This window comes from Electrophorus electricus, chromosome 1, assembly GCF_013358815.1.
Source record: "Electrophorus electricus isolate fEleEle1 chromosome 1, fEleEle1.pri, whole genome shotgun sequence".
Lineage (NCBI taxonomy): Eukaryota > Metazoa > Chordata > Actinopteri > Gymnotiformes > Gymnotidae > Electrophorus > Electrophorus electricus.
This window is the reverse complement of record NC_049535.1, coordinates 21,022,586-21,038,683: the sequence shown is the minus strand read 5'-3', so window position 1 is coordinate 21,038,683 and position 16,098 is coordinate 21,022,586. Positions and strand designations below refer to the sequence as shown.

Genomic DNA, 16,098 nt, shown 5'->3' with positions numbered 1-16,098 from the left:
AAATATTACTTAGAAACCGGCATGTACAATTTCTCAGAACTCCCGTTAAAAGCATCTACCCAGTTCCAGTACCGCTAAATGCCGATTCGTTAGGATGACCGCATGGTTATCATGTCCATCATTCGTCGTTCAGAAAGCCATGTGATACTGTCACTCATTCACTAATCACAGCTGAAGCACACTTTGAAACCTGATGCACTGCTACACGGCCCAAAGACAAAACAACCAACCGACCAATGGCCAAAAACCAGACTGTTCATCAACAATTAACAGGCTAGGTCGATAGAACACTCAAGATGACCGCTGACCAAGTGCAATCATTACTAAAAACCTCACACGTAACCCATTTCAGTGCATCCAGAGAACTTGGAAAAAGTCCATCATTTGTTCGTCGCATGTGCCAACACTGATGGCCATCTTACATGAGTAGATGAGACCCACCCCAAGCAGGCCCGCGCTCCAGGCTGTTAGAACCCGCGTGGCTGGGTGGAGTCGTGCTGCCTCACGCCCATCACAATAATAACCATCATCATCATCAATCATCCTGTCCCTCTGAGCTGCTGGCTGTGGGCAGACCCGGTAGTCACGCGTGACCTGGAACTGCATTCACCTTGACCTGGGGGTAGGTCTTCCTGTTCTTCTCGCTGGAGGCACCTGGGAGGCCGCCGTGGGAGGGGCCTTCGCAGCCATAGCGAAATCGGAATCCTCTCTGCAGAGTAATGAAAGAAAGGAGTTATAACAGTGCTAATACACTAGTTTTAGCACAGAGTAATGATTATAACAGACTAATGCATAATAGTAGTATGAAAGCAACAATGCCCTTGATGGTTTCGATATCAAACAGGCTGGACTGGCTAGTAATCAGTGTGATGCTTTTAAAAAAAAATAATTTCACCATTGGGATTCATCTGCAAGTAGCTAACATTACCTGTTTAGGCTGTTCTGTAATTTGAAGACAAGGTCCCTCTAGTGCAACAGAGAAAAGACAACATGAGAAAATGTTGAAAAGTAGCAAGCCACTGTATTCAAACCACAAAGTGGACCTCATGTATGGGTACAGAGTAACACCAGTTACAGTTAATCAAACCCAACAATCTGTCACAGAAACAGCGTTAAATTAAAACTTCTGATTGATCTCTCCTGCCCACACATTCTCTATTATAGTACATTACAGTAATATATGACAAAGTATTTCACTTAAACCCTTCATGTTTTTTTTCGCGATCTAACTGGCGGAAAGCTGCCGCTGAAATTGTTTTCATATTCGATTGTAGTTTGGAACTCTTTTGGATAAATTGGACTGCCCAGGCCGGACCGCTTTATTCTCATGCACACGGGACAGGGGTATTCAAGAAGTATACACACGTGCTAAGTGTGTGTGTGTGTGTCATTTTGAGACCAACTTTAATGATCAAGGGAGTTATTCATGTAGGTCCCCCCCCCCCATTTCGAGGCAGACATGATTATCAGCTGCACTGAAATGTCACTTTCTGACAGAATATTTTGAGAAAACCCAAGAATCAGTTCAGTGTCAGGACGCATGCTTAAGCAATCACAGAAAGGCTATGAACCTGCACGAGGAAATATGAATTGTGCTGAGGTAACCAACCCCCTTTGGCTAGGACTAAGGCATGCACGTGCATGCACATGCGCACCCGTGCCTCTTCCTGTGCTGTACAGGGACGTGGCCCTGACCACATCCTCCTCACAGCACGGTCCTGTCAGCCAGGTGGTTCGAGAGACGCACCTGCTACCAGGAAAGACTTGTTGCGTCCACTGCACGCACAAACATGCACGCAAACACACAAACACGCACGCAGAAGATATGATGCGACCTCCACTCTGCAGGGACTACAATTAACATACAACACACTGACGCAACACATCCAGGGCACGGATTCAAAGCCCACCCTTAGGGGGTCTCCGCTCCGCACCGCACCCTTCAAAGTCTGCGCCCAGCTCTGACGCGCCGGCCACCGCAGATCGAGGCTCTGTCCTGGAGCTCTTGAAAAAGGATACCCGATGCCGCAATGATATCATTCACACCGAGAGCTCTCTGAGGTAATCGGCATGACATAATCCATCTTTGGGGAGGAGCCAACAGGTCTGGGGGATGCCAGGTGCCCATTGATGCATATTTACGCAAATTATGTAAATGACCCTTCAGACATTCTGAGACAGCTCAATCCCACAGGAATCATGTAAATAAACACAGAAGAGAGAGGAGAACAAAAGCAGAAGAGGACAGCACTATGACAAACTCACTGGAACTGAATATCTGAACAGTTTTAGCAGCAACCAGAGCATTGCTTCAAAGATTATTTTAAAATGTTCAAACTTAATTCACTGAAGCTGTGGTCTGATTTAGAAGTGCACATTACACAAACAGGACAAGGAAAGCCCAGGAAATTCAACTTCATCAAGGCCAACATTATTCCTAGAAACGCCGAAAGAGCTCAAACTGTGGGTCCTGTAGGGCACAGGCTACGAATTACATCCATATTCTCCTTATTCCTTAATGCGAAGAGAATACAATGTGTGCCATTTCTTCCTGACTGTCCAACAGTGAACCTTAGCTTTTCTACTACTCGTTAAAGTTTTTTAAGCGCAATCTGATTAAAAAAAACAAAAAACCTCTGAGCAGTATTTGGTGAAAGACTGAGCGGTATTGATGAGAGGGTGTGAGCTGTACTTGGAGAAAGGTTCAGAGTGTTTTTTGGTAAAAGCTTCCTTAAGTGACTGCGTACGATGAGGCGTGGTTCAACCGTCTGCCTAATGTCAAAGAGAGAAGTGAAAAGAGCAGAAAATAGAAACAAAGCTTCCTTCACACTCTACACGCTCTGTGTGTGTGTGTGTGCATGCATGCATCTGTGTGTGTGTGTGTGTGTGTGTGTGTGTGTGTGTCTGCGCGCGCGCACACGTGTCTGTGTGCGCGCGGCATCGTGTACTATAACAGTGTTACGGGGAGGGCAAATTTATGCCAGCGCTTACAACGGAAAGTCATGGAATGTCATCCACTTGACATACGCTGATCTTCAGTTACTCGAGTTGAGACCATAAAAATGCACACATTTGTTTTCTAATCTGCCATAGGCTCAATTAGTCAGGAGTCATTACAGCTCTTAACGAGGCCGTCAGGTGAGTCAGAGCAAGTGTCGAGACACGGCTGTCTCAAAAATTAAGGCCTTGTCAAAGATCCAGGTGGAAGGGAACAAAGTCTGCTTTGTATTCGTTGCCCCCATGACACGACTTCCACGCAACGATCGTAATTAAATCTTCAGAAAACCAGTTTCGACCTTCTAACGCCCCTCGTGTTCCGCGTGCTGTCCCTGAATGGAGTTGTTCTTGACGGCAGACCCTCTCAGGCAACTGGCCCAAACGCCAGACGTGAGGTCCAGAGGTGACCACGGCCACACCAGCCGTGCTTCGTGCAAATGACAAGCCTCGATCGTTCTCTCCCTGCGATGGGGAGTACGTTCAGCACCAAGCTAGCACTTTACTTAAACAAACCACGTTGAGCTCCATTCCTAAAAAACGAACTGCTGCCTGAAATGTTATTCCACGTTGCGGTCTGCGGGATTCCCAGGCTCTGCACGGCAGGACATGAGAAGTGAACCCGAGCCAACTGCTGGACGCGCTGCAGATCACAAGATCATGACGCTACTGGTGATCTACTGGCAGTCCAATTGGGGATGGGCGGTGAACCCTTACCTATCCTTGGAGTGCTGGTGTGGGGCATGGCCGGGAAAGCCTGGTCCATGGGCTGAATCCACGGATCATAGTCAATGAACTGCACAGAAGATCAGAGAAATCAGAGCAAAATAAATGGATATCCAGTCTGTGCCATATTACCATTTAACTAGCTTTTGGTAGAAACTGTGTATCTACCGAGGCAAAAACGAGGCTGCAATCCATTTTCTCAAAGCATAAACATTTTACGTGCAAAAACATTTGACAGTGGAAGCTGCAGGGGGCTACGCGCCAGAGCCCAGGATTCGCTCGCCCGTTCACTCCGGCGGCACGAGGGGCGACGGTGAGGGTAAAACAGCGGCCGGGTCGCGGGGACGCAGCGAGCTCTCTGCATGCAAGCCGCGAGCTGGGACTCTGAGCGCCTATCGCGCATGAGGTAACGCTGAAGGGAAGGCAGCGTCGACCACAGCAGGCAGGAAAAAAACAGCAAAACTCGGCAGCTTTCTAAGAGACGTTTCCTGTGATTATTCTCATAATTAGATTTTACCGAATGCAGCAGGCCTGACAAATTATGTGATCTCGAACGATGCTTTGTTCAGGATTAATAGGTACGCTTATGCACCGAGCGCAACGCAGCATTACTATAGAGTTGCACATGAAAAGGCCTGTAATTGCTGCGGCTCTTTCGTACTCTTGTATTCACAATACAAAGACAATGCAACCAAACCGAAAAAAGGAACTAGCAACAGCAAATTTTGTCAGTAGGTTAACAACCACTGCCCACTGATTAAAACTACATCATACGATTATTTTTTTCTGATTAATACAGATCCTGTGTTAATCTCACCTGTGGGTGATATGCATCCTCTTCAGTCATGGTTCCTGTGGGGGGTGGGGTGGAGAGTGGAATTATTTCTTAAAATTAAATTAAACACAAACACAGACATTTAACTGCGATGATATGATTACAGTATGATAATAGTATACTAGTTACATAAACAAGACCTTAGATTTCAATCAGTTTAAACCTGATAATAACCTGATCATTGACCAACAATTTAAAATACTGCATCCCAAGATCGCCTGCATAATTACTAAGTTATTAAGTTCAGGTTCCTGGCCTTCTTCTGAAATGTTTTAACGTTTTAAAACCCTAAGCCAGAAACGCTAAAGTTGAGAGTACACCCAACTGACAAGGAGGCGAATAACACGAAATGTAAAACGACATGGGGGAAAAATGATCCAAAATCAAAACACATTTAACAAACACGAACACACTGACTATAATTCACAAATTGCTTTTGGTTTTTTTTAACATAGGTAACGGCCCAAATCCTGGCGCTACAACGGAAAGGGAATTTACCACGTTCGCTTTTCATAAGGTAAAATAAATCGGGTTAAGACTGTGGAAGGCGGCGTGCCATCCTCGCCTGCGCCTGTTCACGGTGAAGTCAGTCAGCCTCACAGCCAAACCGCCCCGTCCTGAAGTAGACCAACCCAACTCAGACTCGCCCCGGACACCTGTGCGCTTCGTTATACTCACCGCCGAGCTGAGCCGTCGGTGTTAGGCTGCAAAGTCTCGTCCCAGGCGAGTTAATGTTAACTGGCTAAGCTAAACCGCTCAGGTGACTGGTCAGAAGTAGGAAGTCACAATGCTAGCTAGCTAAGCTAAGGTAGCTTAGCTCACAGGAGGAGCTGATTAAAAAAAACACACTCACAGCAGCTCCAAGCTGCAAAACAGGACTATAAAGTTATGCTTGCCTGTTAGTTACTTACCTTTGCGAAAAAGTGTCCAAGATAGAGGATCAACATGAATTTGTTGCCTGGCCGAAAGCAAATACTGAATGATTAAAAACAAAGTAGCTAGCTAGCTAGCTAACTTAGTGCTCCATGTAGGCTTCTGAGCGTGTGTTTGTTGATACACACTAACCTAAGCTACTTACGGTACTCTCCTCATTTGAATTATAGCTAACGGCTTCTTTTTAAAAATCTAGGTACTAATGGTACTTAGAAAGTACAAGCAGACACATCAATGATAATATTCTTTCATTGATGATACCAAGAATATCAGCCAGAATCAAGTTTGTAGAGAAACTTGACTTCCTTACTGGAAATTCCCTGACGTATCACACGTTTTCTACTATTGGCCCATGCCATATGCCCCCTCGTGGTCAGGGATAGCGATTACAAGCTTCATTTAAAAAAAAAAAACACTTGAAATTTGCTGTTTATGTAAAAACATTTACAGCATATCTACAAACCAATATGACAAGTTTCAGGTTTTATATACTATTTAAAAATACAAATTTGCATTGGCATTTTTCTCAGATACCTTCATTGATCACTGTAACTTTCATATTCATTTCCAGCAAATTTGGTGTCATGAGTTTTCTTAATATTTGTATATTTTCCTTGCATAATAAATTTTTTTCCTTTGCATAACACTGAATGCAATACTTCACTCTCCTTACTTAAGTAAATACAGTGCTTTCTAAACAAAGTGTAATGTAGAGAAGGATAATGTGCATTATTGGGGGTATCTCTCCCAAGGATAGGACAACAGACCATACTTGCATTAAGGCAGAGGAAGATCACAGGTGCAGGACTATTAATAGACCTCCAGTTGTTCGAGGATCTCATCCTTTGGAGAGGTGTTGTGTGCTTGCTTCACGGTGCTTCTGACTTGCTCGAGATCAGACTGTGCACTCTCACATGGTACCTGCTTCACTGTACATTCAGCAAGACTAAGAGTACTGAAATGGCACAGATCCCTGTGTGCAATTTTGTCCCACACCTGGCTGGTGTAGTCTTGAGAAGCACAATCAATTTCACCAAGAACCCTCATGTTAAAAAAGGGGGAATCTAAACTTGCTTTTGCTGTATTCTAACCCAAGGCAAGTGGGGTTTAATTCAATATGGAAAACATAAGAATGAATTGGGAAGGATATTTTTATGGTATTTTAACCCTATTGAGGATTTTTATTGTCCAGCAATAGCAATGTTAGTCATTTTTGATGTCTTAACTAGTGCACTTGCAATACATTTTAATGGAGTATTATTTCCATTAAAAAAAAAATAAAAAATAAAAAAATGTATATATATTATATATATATATATATATATATATATACACACACACACATATTATATATATACACATACACACACACACACACCCTGTAACTACTTTAAAAAAAAAACAACCCCCCCCCAAAAAACAATTCATATTCATTATTGATCCTTTTCCCATTGTTACTCTTTTCAAATGTTAAATTAAACCTAAAATCAATTAAGATTCCATTTACCTATTTTATGAAACAAGTTGATCAAATTTATCAAGTTTCATCTAATGACATTTCTGCATTATACACTTCAAAATATAGTATTTACCACCAATGATACCCAACTGGAGAATCAAAAGAATGTAGTTAGATTCTTCATAAAATTAAATTTAGATAAAAGTAAAGGTATATTTTAGTCAGTCATGACTACAAAATGTTTGCTATAACCAAATGTACAGGGTTAAAGAAATAATCCTACCACCGCACGCAACCCACGAGAAACAACAGAGTAGCTTGTTGTATTGTACTTTTACCAACTTTATTGAGAAAACAAAATCAACAGCTAGTAGAGCTATTAGCTGATCGGTCATCAATCAAGAGCTTCGAATCATATATTCAGTGCAACAAGCAAACAGTGTGAGTCGGGGAGAAAGGTGATCTCCTTATTTAAAAACAATGGGGTGGGGGGCAGGGAAGGGAATAACAAAATAAAAGTCCTCAAATTAAGTGGACACGCCTTTTTGGCTTAACACTGTTAGCAAAGAGCCTTTTTCAGCGAACCACCAGTTGACTTCTTGTCCCCACTGACATGCATAAAATAGATTTCATATTCTTTGTAACTGCTGATGTAATAATGGGACTAACTTTGTCCACTTAAACAGTCAGTTATAAGCAAGAGTATTATTACATTTCACAGACTGTATCATTGCTATTGTAAAAGCTTATAAAAATGTGACTGCCAACCCAGCAATAGATCGCTCATGAAGGACCATTTCCTGTATTTTTCTTTTATAGCACCTCCGGTATGTGGCGTGAGTTAAAAGCGACTGATGACTTATCCGCTTCTTTTTATTGTCTTCTTTTAACGTCATTAAGAAGTGCCTGGGAGTTTAATACATGCTCTATAGTCTAGACCCAAGGGCATATTATTAAAGATGAATAAAAAGTGATTTTGCTATGACATCTCCTTCTTTGTAGCATGACATTTTAAAAAGGGACACAAAACAACTGAACAAAAGAACTAATTTGGTCTGAGACGGCAGGGAGTGGATGAGGGGTGCCAATTCACTGAGAGGGGAAACAAAAGAAGACTCGGTTATTGAATGTTTTTTCAGCTATAATGCAGACTTGATGTGATGTTTCTTCAGTCATCACATGGCATACTTTTGAGTCCATTCCCGAGCTATTCTGTTGTACCTGGAGAGCAGATACAGAGAGAGAGAGCACAAGCAAGCGTAAGTGAGAAATTAACAGTGGTGCTGAAGAGTGGTAAAAGTCACTCCCTGCATCAGTGAGCATGACTGCCAACTGTACTCCAGCCAGCACCATTCTTGGTGCAAGAATAACCAAGGTGAAGCCGTGAAGCTCCCTCCCTCTCCTCCCCAGAGTAGACCAAGATGCCACTTCCACTTCTCTGGACTTAAAGCTGGCAGACCCCCAAACGCACTCTCTGGCTCTCATACGCACTCGACCCACACCCCTACCCAGATAAATAATGCCCTGATGCCTGGTCTTACCCCTAGAGCACTGCTCTGTGCACACTCTGGCCAGCACATTATACCTGAGGAACTAAGCAAGTAGCCCTTCCAGACTACAGCTTTGATAATCTTACTAAGAGAGGGAAAAAAAACAAAAAACTTCTACATCTGTCAAAAAGCTTATTAGCACTTAATTTTGGCATTTATTGTGCAACATTAAAAAAAAAGTCACTTGTCAGCCGACTACCCTGGCTTCGCTCATGCCAGCACAGGTCCGTGAACCCTGAGCCGTGACCTTCGACGTTGACCCCACAGCAGCCAGACCGACCATTTCCAGACACAGTCAGCCTAGGTTTATCAGTCCCCTTATGCTCACTAATCAAAACATTAACTACAACTGGCCTAGGAAATGTCTGGCTGATTGTCCCAGTTCACTGCCTGGATGGAGTAGGCTGCTCCACACTCTGGCTGTAGTCACGACCACACCTTTGACCTTGGCTGCCTGTGGGCTAGATCCGTCACTCCTATACACACCCGGTTTAAACCTTTAAAACTCCGGTTCATACAAATATTTCCTGAAATACAACATGTGAATACTTTGTTGAGGAAACTGTACAATTGTTACTCAAGAGGAAATTTAGGTAGCAGTGATTCACTTTATTGGTGAATATCCTCATTCCATAAATCAAAGGACATGAGGAAATACTTACTTTTCGTTGTCTGTTTTGTATATGCGAGCTATCTCTGGCACTAGCGGGTCATCGGGGTTTGGGTCACATAACAGTGAACAAATGGACAAGAGAACTGCAACAGAGCAAAGGCCACAGTCAGAAAGCTCGCAGTCCCACAGCTGTGTGTCGCATCATAGCCCCCCATAAACGGTCCGCCTCTCTCCGCTTACCTTTAGAAATAGTTAATGCTGGCGACCACTGTGATCTTAGAATATCCAAACAGATGCTGCCGTTACTGTTAATATTCGGGTGATAAATTCTTGTGGTGAAAGCAACCTGTGGCAGAGGTAGAGAGAGGCTTTTTAAAAATCTGCAAACAGATCCAAATTTGATGCCACAGGGAAATGAGAAGAACCGTAATTATGGTGAAACAGAGCACATAAGGCTGGTTCACTGTCTTACTTGCGTGATGCACCGCAAACATTCACAGGCTTTAAAATCAGCAATCAAACTGTAAACACTTCCGCTGGGAAATTCCCCAAGATATACGCTAATGTTTTCCTTCATAAAAAAGTAAATGTTTTCAAACATTTTAGGAAACTCAGAAGGGAGTTTATGACTGTTCCAGGGGTCGTGTGTTTCGAGAGTCAGCTTGTCTCCATAACACCGACTTCATTCTGGAGGAACCACCAGGTTCTCATGGTGATGGAACGCTGGCAGACTGGTAGAGCTTTGCTTCGAGTTTCTACAGAAGGGTGAGTCTGGCTACGTACCTTAGGCGGTTTGAATGGGTAGTCTGTAGGAAAATGAATGGTCAAGAAGAATACGCCCCCTTGATAAGGACTGTCATTCTGTGAAGAGAATGACAAGAGACACCCGTGGAGGTCAGCATGTCAGACAAGGCAAAGCAGTGGTCATGAGTGAAAAACGACCAAGGCTTGTGTCACGAGGAAGCTAAAGATGTAGCGTGTGCATACTCACAGGTCCCATAATAGTAGCTTGCCAATGAAACACTGCAAAACACAGAACAAGAAATCAGAAAGAGAGCAAGAGCAGGTGAGAACATTATGTGTTGTCACATGCAGTACAGAATCAGTAGACTACTCACAGTCATCCCCCACTGGTCCTGCAGAACACTGTGCTGGAGGGTCCCGGCCCAAATCAGTCAACTCCTACACACGCACGCACACACGCACGCACGCACGCACGCACGCACGCACGCACGCACGCACACACCACGCACGCACACACACACGCACACACACACGCACACACACGCACGCACACACACGCACACACACGCACACACACGCACACACACAGCACGCACACACACGCACACACACACACGCACACACACGCACACACCACACGCACACGCACACACACACGCACACACACACGCACACACACACGCACACACACACGCACACACACACGCACACACACACGCACACACACACGCACACACACACGCACACACACATTAATGTGCTGAAAAAGCCCCAATTCCAGAGCATCCAGGTGTACTCAGGCTGGAGGCATGTTCTCCTCCTAACACAGGCCCAACACAAAGATGAGGTTATGCTATAGCAACATATCAGTCTGTTACCTGTAGAAGGAAAAGGTGTAGAGTGAGAGAGAGAGAGAGAGAGCACACAAGGAAGAAACAAGACAAGAACAGAAAGACTACTCTAACCCACTACTTTTCAGATCAGACAAGCACTGGTTCCTGCCTACTACCTACAGCACACAAATCTCTCAGGTGTGGAGGGTTCGATAACAGAATCGACAAGCTAAGTTGAGTGTTAGATGAGGGGAAACTGGTGGCCTTCTCTCAACAAGAGCGGTAACATCACATCGCAATATGAACGACTCGCACACCTCAACCACCAAACCACAAGGCAACAGAGAAACTGGCCTCGGATCAGCACAAGAAGGGAGAGTTCCGGCAAGCCAACACCTTTGCACCCTTGAGTGATGCGGGGCCTGCCATCAGCTGGCCAAGGTGCATTTCTGGGTAATCAGGGCCAGCAAGACGCTCCTAATCGCACACAATCAGTCGTGACTCCTCACTGGCGGCATGATGACGTCTGTATCTAAGGAATTGTTCTGTGTACAACCTGCATGCTCACGTGACCGGGTTTCTTTCTGAGCTACTACTACTGCCTTTCTACAGGCTTATTTTCTGCACCAACTCAAAAACATGTTTGGTGGTTTCCATGTGCATGCTGGGAAATGGAAGCCTACAAGTTTACCCGCCCTGTCAATCAAAGGCACAACTAGAAACAAGGCTAGTAAACTTTCTATGACTAAGACTGCAAATTGCAATCAAGACCACCATCATGTCACATGCATGTTTGGTTTGTGTGTCTGTGTGTGTGCACGCATATTGTGTGAGTATAGCACATGCCAGTCTCAGGCATTCCAGAAAAGTGCGTCTTCAATGTTTTGATCAGTCATGATGTTTACATGATCCAACAAACAGAAATTTTATCTAAACTAATTCAAGTTAATATGTCTTACTGTGATAAAGGTTTTACTAAAGAGTTTTAATTGATGCAATATATTCCATACTGCAATTATAGCATATAGTGTGACAATTCATTTGGCATTTGAATAACTGACTTAATTATTGTGCTATATAATCAAAAATACCACAATCAAAAATTCTGCAACATGATTTTGTGTTTGTGTGTGGAAGAAGTTGTGAGGGTTTTTTTTGTTTCCTGCTTGTTTGTTTTAAATATCCATCCTGAATTTTAGTAAGAGCAGCCAATGGTCCGGAAGCAGATCGATCAGCTGCTCAGACAAAGCGTGGGCACGTACAATGTAGTGCAGAAAGGAGATCGAACGACAATTTATGAATGAACTGAGCTTCTGGTACTGATTGGGGAACTGGCGTGGGTCTGCCATGTCGGTCTGTCGACAGCTTAAAAGTGCGCAATGCCACACTGCCTTTTGCAAAGGAGGACCTCACAAGCAATCGCAAGGCGGATGCTGGCACAGTGCAGCCTCGTGTGGCATGTGAGAGAGAGAGAGAGAGAGAGAGAGAGAGAGAGAGAGAGAGAGAGAGAGAGAGAGAGAGAGAGAGAGAGAGAGAGAGGAGAAGAACAGGGAGAGAATGTGGGTACACACAAGTACTTCGCAGAACTCAAGATACCAATTTCTGAGAAAGCAGGTTCACCATCCTTGTCTTTGTTTGTGTGTGTGTGTGTGGTGGGGGTGTTGCAGGAAGAGGTTGCTTATCTGTGGTTGTAACAACAAAGCAAACGTCAAGTGCGTCTGGTGCAACACACAAAAGGTTTTAACAAGCCGAGTGTGAGAATGAGAAGAGGGAAAGCAGAAAGTTCTTGCCCATTTCACACGTTCGGACAAGAGACAGATAATGTTATTTCTCTGAGAGCCAGAGAAAAAGGGACAAGACAAGGCAGAGGAGGAGGGAGAGAGAATGAAATGTCAAAGGAACTGTAGAGCAGATTCTGGAGTTTTACTCATCACAACAGTCTGCGGCTCTGGACAGCGGCACTTGGGTCCTCCATGTAGTCGCGCATTTCTAGCGCAGAGCACGGCAGAAGACAAGCTACTGTAAACAGGAGCAAGATAGCAAGACCTGTACTGTTTAGATTTGCAGGGGTGCATCCTGGGTAATATCTAAATGAAACCGTGAAAGCAGGTTTGGAGCTCAGGCCTAAGGCTGTCGCTGTGCTCTTGGACAACACTGCTTCCTTACAACATTTCTTTAAGAAATGACAGTAACAATACTAAAGACTAAAAGTAACAAGGCTAAAGACTAAAATAAAAGTACTTGTCCTTGAATCATGTATAAATGTGTTAAGTGTTCGTTCTGCCTGACAGCACTGATATCTTACATTTAGCGTTGTAAAAACAGTGATGCACTGACCTAAAAGGTATCCTGCATCCATTGCGGACTCTTACAATTTTTTATAATAATGGTCAATATAGTACATGCTCATTTCTGGCCAAAATAACATTCTAAACAAAGTTCTGGTCAAAATAAATCTGTGTATGGTAGAGGGGAACAGGACCAGATAGCACAGGTGAGAATTTGCTTCCATACTGATTTCTAATTGTTGTAGAAAATAATGTGGAATTTAACAAAAATGATGTAATAAAATCAATAAGAATTTTGAGTTTTCCCAATGTCCTTAATTGTAATCACATATCTGTAAAGTCAGAACTTGCATTCCTATAGATCTCCAACAATGGCGGGCTGCCGCTTAGACAAAGCCAGTTTTGCCTTAAACGTTATAAAATATATTTCCTCAGTGACTCTTGTCTAAGAAAAGTAGAAAGGAAGCATATTAATTTAAAGTATGACACAAAAACAGCACAGTAATATAGGACAGTGGTAACGGCGGCTGCTATTTTTAATCCTGCATACTTCTGACGGGATATAAGAGACCAACTGTCCCAGTCCGCAGTTGAGAAAGTTTAAAAAAAAAAAAAAAAGAGCCAGCGTGTGCAACACCAAGGGTTTGCGTTTCCTTCAGGGAGCTCTCTGACGGTCCCACGTATGCTTGTCCAAGCATGAGCTCAATTGTCAGGTTTCAGTATTGATGAAATAGCAGCAAATGTTCGGGAATGAGCATTTTGCTGGGTACATGCACACAGCCAAGACATTCAACATGACTGCCTCAGTTAGCTAGGTTAGTTACTTAAATATCATTAATACTTTTTTGTATAAAGGGAAAATTGGTGCTCGTGCCATGTTTAGCGGATTGACTGTGTACTTCACACTATAACAAACTACTTGTAAAGTCTGTTCTGTAATGATGCCTCGTTAGCTCCTAGAGGACTTTAAAGTAACAGGCTGCAAGGTTTTTGTTAATGCTGGCAAGAAAAGGACAGAACTCTTGATGCACATTGTATTAGCCAATCTCGCCTATAAACATCCCTCAACGTCACCAAGCCCTGAAGACCTTAGTTATCTGATCCACCATACTCCGTTGCATAACTTCAGTTTACCACCTTCACAATGAATCAAGTTATCGTAGCTATACTGCATCCTCTTTTGTGTATGAAAAACCATCTGCAGTCTGAGTGAGCTCAGCCATCTAACCTAACGGCAAATGAGAACACGATCAAGCAATACTTCTTAAAGACATTCACCAAATGGCCAGGGCTCTCCGCATATTTTAAAGTGGATTGGTAAAAGAGACCGTATAGCAACCTAGCCAGCTAGCTAACTGCCAAAAGTCAAGGAAATTCTTACGGTCTGACAAGTAGCTAGCTACCCCGTAAATTACTACACATAATTAAATAAGCCTGGCTTGTTACTACAGCTAACCTCAACTTCAAAGTCATTGGTGGAATGGAGTGACACTGGTTTAGCCAGCTAGCCGACGTTAGCTGGCTGGCTAACGTTATCCTTACCTTCCAGCTGACTCGCCTACCTAATAACATGAATTTAAATAGCTGTCACACACTCAACCAAACAACAGCAAGTTACCTAGCGATTTATTAGAGATTTACCTGACAAATTGTAAAGAACTGGATTAGGCTCGGTAGCCAAGTAGCTGACTAATTTAAAAACATTGGTCACTTTTGCTAGGTAGTTAGATTATCAACCCTTTATGGTACCATAGACGAGAACGATTACTGTGAAAATTGATTGTTTAAGACACAACTAACCACTACCGGCCTAGTCACAGAATAAACGGTCTAGCTAGCTATATATTCATAATGTTAGTTAGGTTAGCTTTCTAAATACGATTTAACCTGATTGCTAACATATACGGCTGTTAAGTTAGCTAGTGTTAGCCAGCTAACAAGTGTAGAACTGCTGACAGCATTAACGTGAACTTGAAGTCAATTTACTCAAAACAAATTGACTCGTGAATTCAAAAATACTCAAATTAAATTACCTTGTGAATTCGTTTCAACGCCATTCTGTCTCTGCAGTGGGTCTGCTCGCCGAGGAATGGGGAGATATCGCCGGTGAACTCTGGTGTCTTGCTAGCTAACCGCTAGCTTTTTGCTTGCTAGCCAAGCAATGTGGATCGTGAGCTAGCTAGCTAACTAACTGATGAATGTGATTGGCCCCGCCAAACCGACGGAACTAGATATTTAATGTTAAAATCAAGGGACTGTCAGAATACAGAAATAAATTATAATAATTAACCGTCTTAAACTGCCCCTTATCGGTATTACATGTACATCGGATAACGTTAATGCTGAAGAGACCGTACACTCGGGCCCTGCTTCCACTCTTGAATGGTGTGTATCCTCTCAACTCTCTTTCCACAAAATGTCTTCTCTTACCGGAACTACACACACCCATGCAACAGGGCCTGAATAGAGACCACCTCTTCCCAACCGTGAGATAGTAACGACCACCTCCTCCCAACCGTGAGATAGTAACGACCACCTACTCCCAACCGTGAGATTATATGCCTAAGAGAACATGTTATCAGTTAACATCATGTTAACATCATGTGTTCAATGTTGTCTCTGGAACACTAGTGAATAGGAGAAATGGCGAGGACGAACAGAGCAGCCTAAATGTTTCAAGGAACCGTCAGGGTTATCTTTTGTTTGTCAAATCAATGGGTCTGACAGTTGTGTTTTAATGCAAAATCAACTCTTATTAGGTTTAATGCCTACATTCTAAGTTTATTAACCACCATTTACAGGGCTAGGAGATACGTTTCACAAAGTGAAATGGGGAAAAATACACTGTAGGCCTACGTGATTTAACAGCTGGCTTTAGGATATACCCAAATGGCGTGACTGGAAAAGTAGCCCTGAATGTTTTACATTTATTTTCGATACCAAGCTGCTGAGAAATTGCAGCTGACAACCATTCCAACGCGGGATTCCTAATATCTTAATATCTCATGCTGGTTGGATCATGGCTAATAACTTCAATTTCCAGTTCTGAGGTTAAGCATTAAGACGGACACTCACTACAACCGCGAAGACAGGCATTTTAAATTATTGACAATTACTGACAAT

At 43.2% G+C, this 16,098-nt stretch overlaps 2 protein-coding genes across 5 annotated transcripts in view; both read right to left on the bottom strand.

Moving 5' to 3' along the window:
• nfkb1 (nuclear factor of kappa light polypeptide gene enhancer in B-cells 1) overlaps positions 1–5,822 on the bottom strand; it is a 28,042-nt gene extending 22,220 nt beyond the window's left edge. Inside the window, exons 1-5 of one of the 3 annotated variants that reach the window (XM_027027055.2) lie at positions 5,467–5,822; positions 4,538–4,572; positions 3,712–3,790; positions 929–966; positions 611–709 (exon numbers count right to left, since the gene is read on the bottom strand). In XM_027027055.2, coding sequence (XP_026882856.2) covers positions 611–709; positions 929–966; positions 3,712–3,790; positions 4,538–4,567 — 246 coding nt within the window. In that variant the 5' untranslated portion in view covers positions 4,568–4,572; positions 5,467–5,822. Of the gene's footprint in view, positions 1–610; positions 710–928; positions 967–3,711; positions 3,791–4,537; positions 4,573–5,053; positions 5,085–5,233; positions 5,296–5,466 lie in introns of those variants that run through there. The other 2 variants (XM_027027056.2, XM_027027054.2) reach the window with 2 other exon arrangements.
• Positions 5,823–7,265: 1,443 nt separating this feature from the next.
• ube2d2l (ubiquitin-conjugating enzyme E2D 2 (UBC4/5 homolog, yeast), like) lies at positions 7,266–15,405 on the bottom strand. 2 transcript variants are annotated; one of them, XM_027027057.2, is made up of 8 exons: positions 15,009–15,405; positions 10,229–10,292; positions 10,102–10,133; positions 9,894–9,971; positions 9,351–9,456; positions 9,160–9,253; positions 8,136–8,168; positions 7,266–8,039 (listed from the first exon to the last, which is right to left on the bottom strand). In XM_027027057.2, exons 1-8 carry the CDS (start codon positions 15,030–15,032, stop codon positions 7,901–7,903), a joined length of 570 nt encoding a protein of 189 aa, XP_026882858.1. In that variant the 5' UTR covers positions 15,033–15,405; the 3' UTR covers positions 7,266–7,900. The 2 variants fall into 2 exon arrangements, with proteins under 2 accessions (XP_026882858.1, XP_026882859.1); XM_027027058.2 differs by lacking the exon at positions 7,266–8,039 and having other exon boundaries at positions 8,087–8,168; positions 15,009–15,402.
• Between the last annotated feature and the right edge of the window lie 693 nt (positions 15,406–16,098).